This window comes from Anopheles merus, chromosome 2L (assembly GCF_017562075.2).
Source record: "Anopheles merus strain MAF chromosome 2L, AmerM5.1, whole genome shotgun sequence".
Lineage (NCBI taxonomy): Eukaryota > Metazoa > Arthropoda > Insecta > Diptera > Culicidae > Anopheles > Anopheles merus.
In genome coordinates, this window is record NC_054083.1 from 41,653,737 (window position 1) to 41,669,030 (window position 15,294).

A 15,294-nucleotide genomic window follows, 5' to 3' on the forward strand; every position below is an offset into this window, starting at 1 on the left:
GTACAAAAAAATACGAAACAAAAACATTTTATTTAATTGTTTGAGTTGGTTTTTATTTTTAAAATATTTTTCAATCAATTTTCAATCCGCTGGCAATCCCAAACCCAACAACATGCACGGCGGCAGAGACGCCCGCGCGTGTGTGTGTGTGTACACTGGCAATTCATTTAGCATTTTATACACCTGCGGTGGGCTTGTGGAAGAAGGTTGCTGCTTCCCCCGCTCCCTCTCTATCGACTAACTATAAATAGCTGCTCAACACTACAATATATATATATACATGTACACTATCGGCACTACCGCACACGAAATCAAGCGTGTCCCCGTCTATCTTTTCTAGGTTGGTGGCGTGGTGGCGGTTGCGCGTGCCTTTCTGTTCCATTCATTTTCTGGCGTACAGCTAGATTTTGTAACATTTTTATAACGCACGCACACACGCTCGCACGGTTTGTAAACGATTGTTTGCTAAAATATGTATGACTAAGCGCAGGTACAGGATAATACAGATCTTAACCCTAAAAAGCCTTACGTACGCACGCACACTGCTCTATGTTCAACACTCATTCACTCGGCGGATGGACGCGCATCGGTTTACTAAGCCACACCGACGCCAGTTCGCCATCCGCCATACGCAACCAATCCGCATGCCCGTTCATACTTATTCGGTGAGGTAGTCATTTCGTTCTGGGGGGGAGGCGGGGGGATTGGAGAGAGGGCTTTATAACGCTACACACAAGCGCCGGTGACGGCCGTGTGCCCCTAGTGCCTACCCTACTATCGTACTACTAAGCTGCTATATGTACACTGGGGAAGGGAGAGGATGCTGCTGCTCTATGTGTTTGGCAGCAGGTCAAATAAATATCAGGCTTTCGCTTACACTAACCAATCTGCGTCCGCTAATAGTACACACGACGAAGAAATACTGGGAACACTCAAGAGATGGAGCTCTGAGTGTGTTGTTGTGTGTGTTGGAGGAAGCATTTTCCCCCGTTTTTTTTTGTCAGTCCGTTTTTGCTCGGGAGTATTCACAGGTGCGACGGAGGTCGGGGAGATTCACCCGCTCCTCGTCTAATATCAGCTGGTTTTCTTTTGGGAAGCGGTGTTGGCTCACTCGCTGGCAGGCAGGCAAGCGCCGGCGGACATAATAAATACTGGAAACCCTGCCAACTACTGGCTCATGGCGGTGCGGCAAACGGGAGGGCAAGGGGGCTTTAACGCTTAAGTACGATCTTTTGGCTTGTTTTGGAATGCTCTGGTCGAAGCGCCGGCTCGGAGGATGGCTCGCCCTTGCGCTGCTGCTACGTCACCTGCTGCGTCAGCAGATTCACCAGCTCCGCGTGGTCCATGTTGTTGAGCGTCTGCATGTCGACGCCGAGCGCCGTCGCGACCGCATCCATATCGAGCCCGAACGAGGCGAGCAGCTCGAGGAACTTCATCTCCTCGCCGGTCAGCGGATTGGTGAGCGTCGGGCAGGAATGGTTGCACTGGGGCCAGCTGCACCGCTCCAGCAACCGCAGCGCGCACTTCTTTGGTTCCGCAATGTCCACCACCGCCTGGGGCGCTCGGTTACGGCCCCCACCGCCACCGCCGCCGCCGCCGCCTCCCCGTGCCTTGCGATTCCGGTTGCGGTGTCCGTTCAGGCGCTTCTTGTTCTGGTTGCGCAGCTTGTGCGCGGCCGGTTCGTTCGTGGCGGTTGCGGCCTCCTCCCGGTGCCGGTTGCGCTTCGGTTGATTGCTGCCGTTCGGTTTGCTCGTAGCAGTGGTAGTGGTAGTACTATTATTTTTTGGCATTCGTTCTAGCTTAGGAACTTTCGGGCCGTCGGGCTTGCCGGGCGCACCGTTGGTCTGCTTCAGGCGCTGGTTCTGGCGCTTCCGTCGCTCCTGGCGCCTGCGTTCGCGCTCCTCTTTGGTAAGCTTCGGACGGGGCGGCCGCTCCGACGCCGGCTCCACACCAACCGGAGCGTTTTGTTTCTGTTGTTGTTGTTGTTGTTGCTGTAGCTTGTTCTTCCTGCGCGCACCGTTGTGCTTGCGGTGCAGCTTCTGCGGGCTACGGTTGACCGAGCGCCACTGGGACTGGCGCTCGTCGGCGTTCGACTGCTCCCAGCAGCGCAGCGCGTCGGCCAGCGTAATGTCGTCGATCCGGATCTTCATCCAGTCGCGCTTGGTCAGCACCGAGTGGCCGATGCAGGACGGCGCAAACACGGCCGACACGTTGTTCAGCGATTCGCGCAACGCACCGCCCATATCGTGGATGTAGTCCCACTGCTGGGGCGTTACCGGCGCACCGACACTGTCCGCCCGCATCTGCGCCTCATCGAACAGCCACTGGAACACGAACAGGGGAGCTACAAGAAAAGGGACAAGAAACAAACGGTTAAACATTGCGCTCGCTTAGAAGGAAAATGGTTTGTTTTACTTACATTTCAGTGTGTTATACAGCCGGTGGCCAAAGTAGCAGCGCCACGGCTCTTTCGAGTGTTCGGCAACGCACGCCTCGGGCAGCGCACCGTCCCACATGCGCCAGCCCTGCCGGACGGCTTCCGAGGCGGCCACCGCGCCGGGTGTGTACGGTTCCCGGTCCAGGAACCATCCGGAGTCGCTAACACCACGCACGCTCACCTTCAGACCTGGCAGGAGAAGCAACAGAAACGAATGCGATCAGAACGACGTAAACAAACGCTGCCTTGCGAGCAGTGTGCGCTGCGTGTTGCATACATTTGGGCGGATTTGTGCTTTCGCTCCGCTTGGAATCCAGCGGTTTCTAATTGGAATCTTACCTCGTTCGTTCTGCAGAAACGTTCGCACTTTGTCGAGATTAAGCATGACGCCCAGCCCACCGGCGGAAGAGCCGGCCATCAGCAGGTCGGCCCCCTGCGAATGGCCCAGCCCGAGCGGGACCAAATCGGACATGACCTGGCGCACGATCAGCGAACCCATGAAGCGGAGGCCGTCCCGCGTGTCCGGCCGAACCTTGGTGCCGCTCCACGAGTCGCTGCTGCAGTACGGCACGAACACATGGTTCGCGTTGTACCAGTACGGGTTCTCCGAGGGCAGGGCGGACAGTAGACCACCGACTGCAATGAATTGGAGAGCGAAAAATATACATTAATATTGAAACACACACGCACAAAAGGACGTCTTTCTGGGTAAAGAACAGTCTCACTCACCGTCACGCGTCTCTGGCCACTGCACGGATGTCATTAGATGGCGCTGCTTTAACCACCGCGCCCGGCACGATTTGTGATCGTAGCAATGCCAGCCGCCCTCGAAAAACACCACCCACCGGCGGGAGCCGGGCGATTTGCGCAGATAGAACCCGGCCTGCGAACCATCGTTACAGGTGACGGTGCGGTTCGATAGGAAGACGCGCTTCAGCAGCGGCGGCGACTGGCCCGACGGACCGCCGTACGTGGCGCCATTGCCGTGCGTTGCCGGTCGGTTGCCAGCGCCCGCCGCATCGAGCCGCTGTATCGAGTTGCTCTCGATCGAGATGTTGGACCGGTGGTGCCGGCTGTGCGGATGGTTCGGCGGCTGGTTCACGTTCACCGATCGACACCGGACGGTGGGTAGTGTGAGTGCCACGATGAGTACCAGTACTGTCACCTGGTGGTGGGGGAGAGAGAGAAACAATGAGCGTTAGATTGCGAGTGTGACAAACGAATGACATCAACGCTTCAAAAAGCGACGAACTTTATTAAAATGTAATAAATAGTTTTTATTGAAATGCGCACCATTTTAAATTTATTTTAATTTACTAATATTTAAATTTGCCTCTTAAAGCGAACTAAAAGGGGAATGCTTTCCTTACAACACTGTATCGTTGCACCGGATATGGAAATGGGCAGCCGTGGGGAACACCCGCCGGGTGTGCCGAGCTCCCGGTCGGCACAGAACAAAACGCACCGACATCAATCCCAGCATGCCAGCATGTCTGCCGAAAACGCCAAACGAAGAGTATGCGGCACCACAGGGGACAACATACCTTACACCGGATGCTTCCCTCGCGATCATCCCGCATCCCACCGAGCGGAGGGAACTAAGCGTCCGACCGACTACCGTACGCTGCAGTAGCCGCTGGGCTTTAAACAGTTCGGTAGCAGACGCCATTGGACAATAAATCAATCTTCACCCCGACTAAGGGGATAGGGCTCGGGGCAGGTGCACGAAAGCCGTACAAGGCCGTACATAAACAAACGATTAATTTACCTTCCCCCGATCCGAGCCGGGCCGGGCCGGCTTATCTTTCGGCCACTCCAATTTATCTACTCTCCCGCTGATCACGACGCGGCCACGGCCTTTTGCCTGATCAAACGTGCCGCACGTGTCGATGGGGTGGGTGGGGGAAAGGAAGGGGGGAGGGGGATTCCCCATCGATCGAGGAAATGCGCGCGAGAAGAGAGTGGTGAGATCGATCACTGCTGGAACGGACGCCGGCAGAACCACCGCCTGGCATGGGGTCAGGTGAACTCACCCCCCCTCCAAACCAGGTTCTACCTCTCGTCCCTTCGTCAATGGCACCAGTACCAGAGTGGTGGAAGTGGTGAAAGAAATCAAAATAAACAACTCTTGCGTATGTAGCGCTGCGTATGTTTTGGCGCGCACGCCTTCTTAAAAAAGGAAGCCAAAACGGTGGCCCCTGTTTATACATTGTGAGGCCCACGGGTGAGGGGAGGTGGGGGTGGTGGTCAGACAGGTAATTAATAATTCGAAACAAACACACAAACACACACTCGAACAAACCCGCCGACAATCGTGTGCGCCCGAGCGACACAGGAAGTGGACTACTGGGGCAGCAGACCGTCCGGGGCTGGACTGAGAGTACACGAGACACGAAAACAAACAGCGACAGCGACAAGCGGTTGCGCGTTTGCTGTTTGCTTGACCGTCTGCGCAACCTGCCTCCCGGCGACGGCCTGTTGAGTGTTTAATTTGTTTCTGGGTTTTTTTGGGCGAATTCTTTGCGCGAATATTTGCTCGATTCGGCGATCGGCGTAAGATGCACCCGCAGGGTCCGATCGATCATAACTCGCAGCAGCTTGCGGGCTCAAGCGCGATCTTGCTGCTGCTGCTGCTGCTGCTGCTCGAAACTACTCCGCGGGCTGAGGGCCCATCGCGAAGAAGAAACAGGCGAGAGAATCACGTCGGAGAAGTCGGAAACGAAGCCACAAAGAGCGAGCGCACAGAGACAGAGACGGCAAGCAAACTGATCCGAAACTGAACCTCGCTCGCGTTGCCCTTTTCTGGCCGGCAAGCTCGTGCTACCGTGTGGTGCTACAGCTTGTGGAGGGCCTGGGCGGAGAGCAGGAGGCCAGACGGGCAGTGACGGCACCGAAACCGAAACATAACAAACCGAAGATCAAAGAAAAGGCACCGACAAAATAACACCCAGCTGCGGCAACGCTACGGTTGGGTTGGGTTGGGGGGGCGCTAGCACAGAGACGAAGGCTAGAAGGGAAGGGATGGGGGGGAAGGATCGCCAGTCAGAGCCCGCAAAGAGAGAAACGAGAGAAGAAAATAAAAAAAACGAAACCGGCCACAGAAAACGTATCCCGGCGGCTGGCCGGTTCCGTTTAGCTGAATCGGTTTCCAAAAAGGCGGGCGGGCGGAATGGGGCAGGAATGTTTCTTCGCTTTGCCCTTCCCCTACTGCCCGGGGTTAATCTGGTTGAGTGTGTGTGTGTGTGTGAGCACTGTTTTTTTTCGTCTTGCCTCAAGTTTAATGTTTTTTGTTTGCGCTCAGTACCTTTCCGGGAGGCTGCACGCTGCTGCTGCTGCTGCTGCTGCTGCGGCGATTCTGTCACGCTGCGCAGGACGTTCTGCGCAATGATGCGTCCGCCGCGGCCAGGGCTCTTTCACCTGTTCGGAGTGTTTTCTTCCCATACTCCCCCCCCCCTCCCCATTAGCAGCAACGGAAGCAAAAACCGCATGTGTGCGTGTTGCGAGATCGATCGCTTCCAGCCATTAAACCGCACTCACGTGGTTTCTGATAAACATGCCGCCGGCCGCTCGCATCGCTCGCTCGCTCTGTTTGTGTGCAGCGTGTGTTTCTATTATGGTTTATTTATATCCATTTTCTTGTCCCGGGCCCGCTTGGACGGCTGCGACGATGTTGAGGGAGGGTTTGGAGAGTTTTGGCCATCGCCAAAGCGATCGCAGGTTGAGGGTTTGGGTTGCAGCATTCAGCATGCAAGTTTTGCGTTCGCGGTAGCGCTTTCGGTTAAATGATTCGGTAATTGTTAAACGATCAAGGTGGAGGTCAACTGTCAAATGCTTAACACTTTATCACATTTTTTTACATAGCTAGCAGCAGTTTATTTAAAGCTTCCGATTAGAGTATCAGGACTAGAGGATCAAATAAACTATTAGGTGAATGAGCTTGCCTATTCATGTCATTAGCGTAAGACCAGACAAACTCGTTGGTATATGTATAGAATGCTATTCCTAATTGATCATAAGGACGAAAAAAAAGTGGATACTAGAGTTTGACGCAATAAACTCCTTATAATTATTAACCTGGAACGATCCTCGACTGATGACCCGATTACTCAAATGAATATGGTGGACATCTGAAGTTCATCGGAAGCACATCGGAAGCACATCGGACTTTTGGAAATGTTGGAAGATATTCTATGATAATTCCAAGCACACCCGAAGTACTTTTGGCGATGTTGGAAGCTATTCTGTGATACCTCCAAGCACATAAGAGGCACTTTTGGCGATGCTGGAAGGTATTCTATGATAGTTCCAAGCACATAAGAGGCTCTTTTGGTGATGTTGGAAGGTATTCTACGATAGTTACAAGCACATCTGATGCACTTTTGGTGATGTTTGAAGGTATTATATGATAGTTCCAAACACATCTGATGCACTTTTGGTGATGTTGGAAGATATTCTATGATAATTCCAAGCACACCCGAAGTACTTTTTATGATATTGGAAGGTATTCTGTGATACCTCCAAGCACATAAGAGGCACTTTTGGAGATGTTGGAAGGTATTCTACGAAAGTTCCAAACACATCTGATGCACTTTTGGAGATGTTTGAAGGTATTCTATGATAGTTTTAAGCACATAAGAGGCACTTTTGGAGATGTTGAAAGGTGGATTCTAGCACATAATGGTCTATTTTACATACTTGTTCATGGCGTTTAGTTTGGAAATTGAATCCTGAAACTGTGAGCCCTGCTTTATGTTCAAATAATTCATTTAATCTTGAGGTATGATGAAACATTTTATGCTAAACTAAAACATTCCACAACAAATTAAGACACAACTATTCAAAAATTATCTATTCTTCACTAGTATTCAGTTGGTGGAGCGACAGATCTCCTCAGGCATCTTAACTCAGACTTCACTCCATAGTTCTTTAATTCCTTTACATTCCTTGTTGGGCTACAGCTGCTCTGCTGCCTGCAACGACCTTTTGTGGTACCTATTTAATCATTCAAGTATTGCTTTTAACTTAGGAGAAGCCGTTAAAGCTTTTTGGACGGTTCCTCAGATCGAAAGGACGATAATTGATTTCCTTTGACTATTGCATCTGCTAATGGAATAAAACCAAGAACACTCTAGCAGCCAATTGTTTCCCTACGCTCAATTAAACCCTTCCCCAATAAACCGCAAAACTGCAACCAAAAACTCCGCGACACAAAGCGCAAAGCATTGCATTCGTTTCGTTCTCGCCGAAAATGAACCTCCAAACGTACCCAGGGCGAATTTCCGCCACTGCTCCCCAACAACCTACGATTCACCCTGCCGTGCCCGGCACGCTGTAACAAGATTAGCATCCGTCTCCGTTCGGTGGCTGGGCACGCAACGCCGGCGGTTCGCCTTTTATTGTAAAGCAAAAATTGCACCGTAAATTACATACATTTGCACCGACCCTGACCGTCTATTAGCGTGCGCGCGAGAGATGCACCTTTGCATCGGTTTTCTTCTGCGCGACCGCAGCAGCAGCAGCAGCAGCAACACGCGCACCAGGGGCTAGAGGCGCTGTGGAACCCCGGAAACCGCGCGCGCGCGCAGCAAATCCTTCTCCTTCGTTCACACCTCGGGGCCATCGGCGAACGGTTGCAGCGGCTGCAGAGCCTCGGCTCCAAGGATCGATAGCACCGAGCGGAAGCACTAGTGCGCTGTTTATGAAATTGCCGCCACTCTGGGGCGAGAGAACGATTTGCATTTGCGCTCGCGCTGCACACACGCGCGGCGGTGGCAAGCTGGGCGGCAAAGTTCAAGGCACACAAAGCGCCCAGAGGGAAGCCGATGGGAGGTGAAAATCGAAGACGGACACGGCGGCAGCGCATCGTTCGAGGTAGACAAAAAAGGGCACCGATGAAGCAGAAGGCAGCAGCAGCAGCAGCAACAACAACAGGTGCAGACAGTGTGCGGTTCGGCCTTTTTGCCGGGCTTGCCTTGGTTGCCTCACTTTGATGTCCACTGGGGCTACCGCATAGCTCTCTCCATCCTCCTGAAGGATCTCCTGACTTGCCAAATCGGTTTCCCTAGTGGTTGGGGTTTCCTTTTGTTTTTAATTTCAATTTACCGACCTAGCTTTTTTAATGTGTGTTTGCATGTTTTTTGGGGATGTTTTACTCATGGAGCGAAACATTTGTTAGAATGAAAATGAAGCAAAAATACCGTAAATACCTTAACACTAAGTGGGCCGACACTAAATGGAGTGGAATGAATTCAGTTGAAACACAAACACACAGCACCTATTACTTTAATTTCTAGCCCAATCACATTATTCTAATCGCTCTAGCCCTGTCAAGGGCTTCTAATCTCTTTTGCAAATTGGACCCCTGGTTGCAATAACAAGCGACTTCCTCACAAGCGCCACCAATTGTTCAGCTCGACGTCCAGCTCGTTCGTTCGAGACAGCAACAATGCCACTCACCCCTTCCCGAAGTGCCAAGCAAAACAAACTGCACCGCAAACAATCACACACAGGTGCATCTGGTCCAGTCCGGCTTGCCATCCCGAAGCAGCAGTCTTGAAGACGCGTGCGCAAACGTGCGATTAATCGTCTTATAATTGGCCACCGGGCCCCGTCCCCCGTCCGCTTAATTATAATGTAATTTAAATAATTTGCCCATCTAATTAATAGCTGTCAAAGTGGGACGGCTAGCAAAGCACAGCCGGGACGCTGTGGACGCGCCGCCTTCAGATTAGTGCACCGGCCTTTGGTGTGATTTTTGCCGGTGTCCCGCAGCAAGCGGCACAGCAGACATCGTAGACAACATCAAAGGGAGCTGCGTACTGTGTACTAGTGGCCGGATGGTTCCCTTTCATGGTATGATGCGGTCCGGTTTTTCGCGCACGCTCGTGTATTTTTTCTTTTTTCGTGTGTATTTCATGCCTTTCATCTAGGAGCGCCCTCGATGCAACCAACAAACGGCATGGAAGGTGCATGTTTTTATTCGCCCGCTGCGCTTTATTTACACGAAAACCGGGTTTCAGCCCGAAAACTCCGATGCTGATCTGCTGTTTGATCCTCCACCATGCGGGATCAGACGATCAGACACCCGGACTCGGGGCGGCGGCGCATAAGGCGCACAAACATTAAGCAGTAGCACGCGAGGGAAACGACAGATCAAAGCAGGATGCTCTTTGATTGCTGGGCAACGGTAGACCCGAACGGTATAGTGAGACAAACTGTGAGGGTCTTTGAGGTTTTAGAACGATTTACAGACATGGGCAGGGGTGTGTTGGTTTAATGAACTTTGAACGAAACTGGTGCTTACTGTTGCGTTAGAATGCATTCGCTGGACAAGTAATCGCACAGTGCAAGAGTGTGTAGTAAGTTCTTGTTGCAATGATCGTGTTTGAAGGACCAAGTCCATAAATACTGAAGATGTTATTCCAAAAAACAAATCTATAACTTGATTGTGTTCTACGTAATTTTATATCATCCAATTCAATTGATTGGTTCAATTGGATTAATAATTCCCATTAGTTGACTTTAGAATGACAACATTAGAAAATTCCCATTCGTTGACAGTGTTCTATTCAATTTAAGCTACTCTATCCAGAGACCCTGGAAGAGCCTTTACCCAATACAAAAACCCAAAATAGTTATTTCTCTGAAACTTTTGTAGCGTTTGAACCACCCTGTGGGTCGATCGTGTTCGAAGGTCCAAAATTCAATTAGATCCGTATTTGGCTATAAGCGTATTCTAAAACCTCGATTAATCGTTACTCAAGGTGAAGAATTTGTCTTTAAAACACGTTGATCGGCCCCTGGAAAGATCGCGTTTGAGAGACTAAATCCTAAATTACTATTCAGATCTTTAAACCAAGAATTCAACCATCAGTTAATCTAATGATCTCGAATGATTCTGTCGTGTTCTGAATGAAGGATCTGTCTGAATGAAAGATCGTGTTCGAAGGACCAAACTCAAAATCATCTCTCATCTCATCAAAGGTCATCTCCTTAAAACATTGAAAGAAGACCAAATCAAATCCATAAATTGATAGTGATAGTTTTGTGATTGAACCATTCTCTTCTCAGATCGTGTTCGAAGGACCAAAACTCACTGCTTAGAGTCGAGCCGAGCCATTACTTCTATCTTCTCAACCTCTCTACGGACACAGACAGCCCTTCCGACAAACACACACACACACACACACACACACACACACACACACACACACACACACACACACACACACACACACACACACACACACACACACACACCCACAGAAGCCTACTCTCCTCTCATCTCAACCGCACGCAATAAGTAGATATCGCTGTACGGTCAGCGGTACCCGACGCACGCGCGCTTGTCAGTACGGCACGATCTTGTAATCAACACGAATGCCGCTGCCGACAAAAGAACGAAAGCCTCCCGGTGTTTATGGCGACAGAGTTGGGGAGTTGTTTTTTTTTGTTTTTCTTACCGGTGCAAATCAAGATTGCGACACCCACCGGGCGCCCTCCTCTCATCTCCAACATCAACCCCCATCCCATCGCGCCAAAAACTTTGGCTGGGCGTCCCATTTGTAAGGGAGGGAAAAGGTTTCCGGTTTCATTGACAACGGCGATCGTCTTGGGCGCGCACAACAGCAAAACAACCAACCAGCCCCTTTTCACAGGGTTACCGCTACGTCCTTTACACTCAACCTTCAGCCCCCCCCCCTCGCCGTTGGTCAGCCCTTGCCTACCAATTTGAAAGGTGAGGCGCCGTCACCACCGACAAACAGCTATCAGCCCGGATCGATCGATTGGGAAACGGTTGTCAACTAGCGCTAATGATCACACACACACACACACACACATGGGCTGCCGCCAATTTTAATTGAAACATCCTGGCCCAGCCTGCCCACACCGTCGTTAATCATAATCCGTCTCTAGGGGGCGCAAGCAGGGCCCTTTGCGAGGGCGAGGGAGGAAGCGATTCGATCCGATCAGGCGGACAGACAGATCGGATCAGATGGTTAATGGTAGACAGCGGCGAGACCGATACAGAGAGAGAGAGAGAGAGAGAAGGATTGTGCACCCGGGCGAACATCAGAGCCGTACGATCAAAAAATTGCCGGCCCCCGTGCGTTAGCGCGTGCTCTTTCTCACAGCTTCTTTTACGCTCTCAGTTACATACCCCCCCATTTACTCCCACCCCCCCTCCTCCTCCTCCTCCTCCTCTGTGTCCCTTTAGCCGCTCCTTCACCCACAGCTCCCCGCTGCCCATCGCGGTCTAGGTGGCGGTCCCTTTTTGATCTGTGGGCCGCCCATCACACACCCCAACTCCCCCCACCAGCCCACCAACCCTCCAGCGTACCTGTGCAACGAGAGCCGCCGGCCAAAGATCAAAGCGAGTTTTCGTTTTATTTTTCCTTCGCACCGTTTCGCGTTTCCTCTCCTTCGCTGCTGGATCGCGCGCGCGCGCGCGTCTGTCTGTGTGTGTGAGTTTTATTTCTGTTTTCTTTTTTTTGTGTTTTGCGCCAGCTCGTTGCGCGAGCTCGGCGCACGTGCCCTCACATCTTCCCTTATTTTCTGACTCGTTATATCGCTTCCCCCCCCCCTGCCTTCCCTTTGGGGCACGTTTCTCGGGACTGTGTTTTTTTTTTTTGGTCGAGCACGTTTTCCAATCGATCAATTTCATGGTCCGCGCCCGAAATGGGATGGGAATTCTCGCCTAGGCCGCTCTGCCACTGCCGGTAGTGCCGGGTTTTTTGGCCAGCCGCACGATTGAACCAGACGGCAAAAGGCAAAGAAAGCCGCGGCGAAGCAACAGAAAGGCAGCTAAACCAAACTCATCATAACTGGGCCCACGGGAGCTACCCGGTACAAAAGGGAGTCGGCCCATCAGGAAAACAAAGGGGGGAAAACGGGGGGGAAGGGTACACAAAACACCACGGCACAGTGAGGGCTCAAAACCGGCAGCCGGCCAGCCAGCCAGCCAACAAATCGGTAATTATTTCAGCGGAATCGAATCCGCGACCGTTTTCGTGGCACGAGCAGCCAGCGCTCGTCGGTTTCTCCGTTACCGTGACGTCGCACTCGCCAAACCGCCACAACATGTCGGTGGGGGGAGGCAAAAAACACGCGCGCGCGCTCGGAAACATCATTAATGATATAATAATGATAGTAAACTGTACCTGGAATTATACATAATTTAGTAATAAGTGACCAGTGCCGACGCGGCGTGTGCCCCGGGATACTTTGAGGGAGGCGGTAGGATGGAGGGTGAAGAAGAGAGAGAGAGAGGGAGAGAGAGAGATAGAGAGAGAGAGAGAGTCGGCAGCATCTTCACTTTTCCCCCAAAAGGGTTTCGCGTGATCGTGTACGTGATCGTGATCGCACAAAAAAGGGCACCGTTTTGCGCCTCATTTTGATGAAGCATAAATTGTATTTTAAATTAAGCTGCTTTGTGGCACAACATTTAACCTAAAATTCATCCCAAGAAGGCACTCTGTGGCTGCCGATTTGCATCATGGTGACCAGACCAGGCATCAAATGCGCGCGCGGGAAACAGATGGAGTCAGTATCAACAACAGCACGCGATTACGATCAGGTGCGTTTTTCTTTCCCCTCGCGCCGATAACGAAACTTCGGCAAAACAAAAACTTCCCCCCAAACAGCCATGCCCGAGGGCGGCAGTTTTTCTTTTGATCTTTTACCACTTTTTTCATCGAGATTGAGCGAAAACGAGAGAAGGAGGGAGAGAAAGAGCAAGAGAGATTCTTTTCACGCCGTCAATGGACGGCGCAGACGATGTTATGCTCGATCATATCGTAGTGATTTTACCACACGTGGGTGTGAGAAATGGAATGCAATCCCATGCTCCCACCTGTTGTCTCAGTGCGCCCGCGTGTGTGTGTGTGTGTGTGTAAACACGTGAACAAGATTCTAAACTAAACTGGCGCGTACGGCGGCCAACACTTACCGTCGTCATCAGTGGCGTCCCGTGGCCCGTGGAGCTGCTCCTTCGACAGCCGTGAAAGGCCATTCTGTGTGTTCTGTGTGTTTGTGTGCACACGTTCTTGTCTGTTTCACTGCAAGGAGTTTCGGCCACGACTTCTCTTGGCGTTCACGGTTTCAAGCTTCACAATATTTGTTATTTTTTCACATTCACAAGCATCAAAACTGCATCAAAACTGGGTTGAATTTTCTTCTCTGCACTCCCTCAGCGTAATGTATTTCCAACTTGATCTGCACTCAAACTCATCCACTGCATTGCAAGCTTTGCTTTGCTTTTGGTTGCTTTTCATACACAGATATGCACAACACACACACACGCACACGCACACCCACACACTGTTGAACACGCTTTACGTTTCGTCTTCGGTTTTAGAGAGCTGCGGTTTGTTTTGCTTCCGCTGTTGGCGCAGTATTAACATTCGCCTTTATCATACATTTTTCACGCACGACCACAAAAATTGTAGAGATTTCTTTTTTTTTTTTACAATACACTCTCAAAAGGACTCGCAATGCCCCCACCTGTCTTCATCCCATTCGACATTGGCCCTGGAGCTGGGAGACACGGTTCTGCGCACTCATCACCTCCCGCCCGTCGTTGATTGCTGGAACACTGACGGTAATCGATCAGCACAGATTTTCCGTGTGAAAACTTTCAACAAAAGCACACAACACTAGCTGACACACTTTACACCCCGCAACTATTTGCACCAATATGTTTTGTTCGTGAAAACTGTTCACTTCCAACTATAGTACGACACTCGAAACTTTGCTAGAAGAAAAATCTGCGTTTGGGCAGCAAAATCCCGCACTTCGTTTACTAGCGGCAGCAGCGAGCGTTCACACATCTCACCCGGACGGCGTGCGGCTGGAAAGTGTGCGAGCGTATCGAGCGGTCCGCTTATGCTCAGCTTGCCGGCGCTGCGCATTTTTATGTTGCCTTTATGCTGCCTCTTCGGGGCTCCGAAGCGTGCGCGCGACTCCCAGGCTAAGGTGCGCGCTCTCTCGCTCTCGCTCTCGCTCTGTTTTTCTCTTTCTCTGCCGCTCTCACGCTCTCTCGCCATCGGGAGGGAAGGTTTCTCTCACACAACACACGGCGGGAACGAAGCAGGCTACGAGTAGGACAAATTATTGGCATTTTTAACCACCGCGCGATGGAAGCATTTTTCACCAACCTGTTACTGGAAAATCTGGAGAAAAATGATTTATTTTTTATTTTTTTAAGCTCATTCAGCCTACATAACTGAATACTTATCCTTTTAATGCAAATAATTGAACACAGTTAAAATAACAAGATTTTTTGTATATGAAAAATGTGATTGAAATGATTAAACATAATAATTGAATAATAATTCATTTGAACATTAATTTTAACAAATTTAATATTAAAACAATAAGCTTTGTTTTTCTTCCACCGTTCTTTTGTTTGCTGATGAGGTCATGCAAACGAATTTACCCGCCTTTTTCAATGTTACGATCCTCTAGAGCTGCTTGTTTCAAGATGATTTACATTTTAGGAGCCAAAGAGAGAGGAGTAAGAATAATGTTAAAGGACCTTCGTTCTACCCACATTACCCTGCACCGTGCAGGTAAAAGGGAGGTAAAATATGGTGGGAAATTTTGGCATGATGGGTACCGTGGAACACAAAAAGTGGAAAATCCCGCGGAAAATCCACCGGTTGGCATTGCACGAAAATAAGGAAAGTCAGGTCAATTTGTCAGCTTGCTTTTGGTTTCAACTTTCAATAGCTAAAGTTTATAAAAAAAGGGTACAAAAATGCAAAAAAAGGGACCTCTCTCACGGGGGACCAAACGACTGACCTTACACGTGTCGTTTGGCTTGGCAAACAATCTCATTATAATGAATTTATTTGTTT

General features: G+C 50.6%; 1 protein-coding gene across 1 annotated transcript; it reads right to left on the bottom strand.

Annotated features, from left to right (window-relative positions):
- Window positions 1-49: 49 nt before the first annotated feature.
- LOC121593815 (palmitoleoyl-protein carboxylesterase NOTUM) lies at window positions 50-14,412 on the bottom strand. Its single transcript, XM_041916518.1, has 5 exons — window positions 13,386-14,412; window positions 3,167-3,602; window positions 2,777-3,073; window positions 2,420-2,626; window positions 50-2,344 (listed from the first exon to the last, which is right to left on the bottom strand). Exons 1-5 carry the CDS (start codon window positions 13,446-13,448, stop codon window positions 1,299-1,301), a joined length of 2,049 nt encoding a protein of 682 aa, XP_041772452.1. The 5' UTR covers window positions 13,449-14,412; the 3' UTR covers window positions 50-1,298.
- Window positions 14,413-15,294: the final 882 nt, after the last annotated feature.

Bases quoted from the DNA above. Each gene is read 5' to 3' on its own strand.
- LOC121593815 (XM_041916518.1), bottom strand. From the start codon at position 13,448: ATGGCCTTTCACGGCTGTCGAAGGAGCAGCTCCACGGGCCACGGGACG. The intron at 3,603-13,385 runs GTAAGTGTTGGC...CCCCACCACCAG, and splicing joins GGACGCCACTGATGACGACG to GTGACAGTACTGGTACTCAT. The intron at 3,074-3,166 runs GTGAGTGAGACT...AATTCATTGCAG, and splicing joins GTGGCCAGAGACGCGTGACG to TCGGTGGTCTACTGTCCGCC.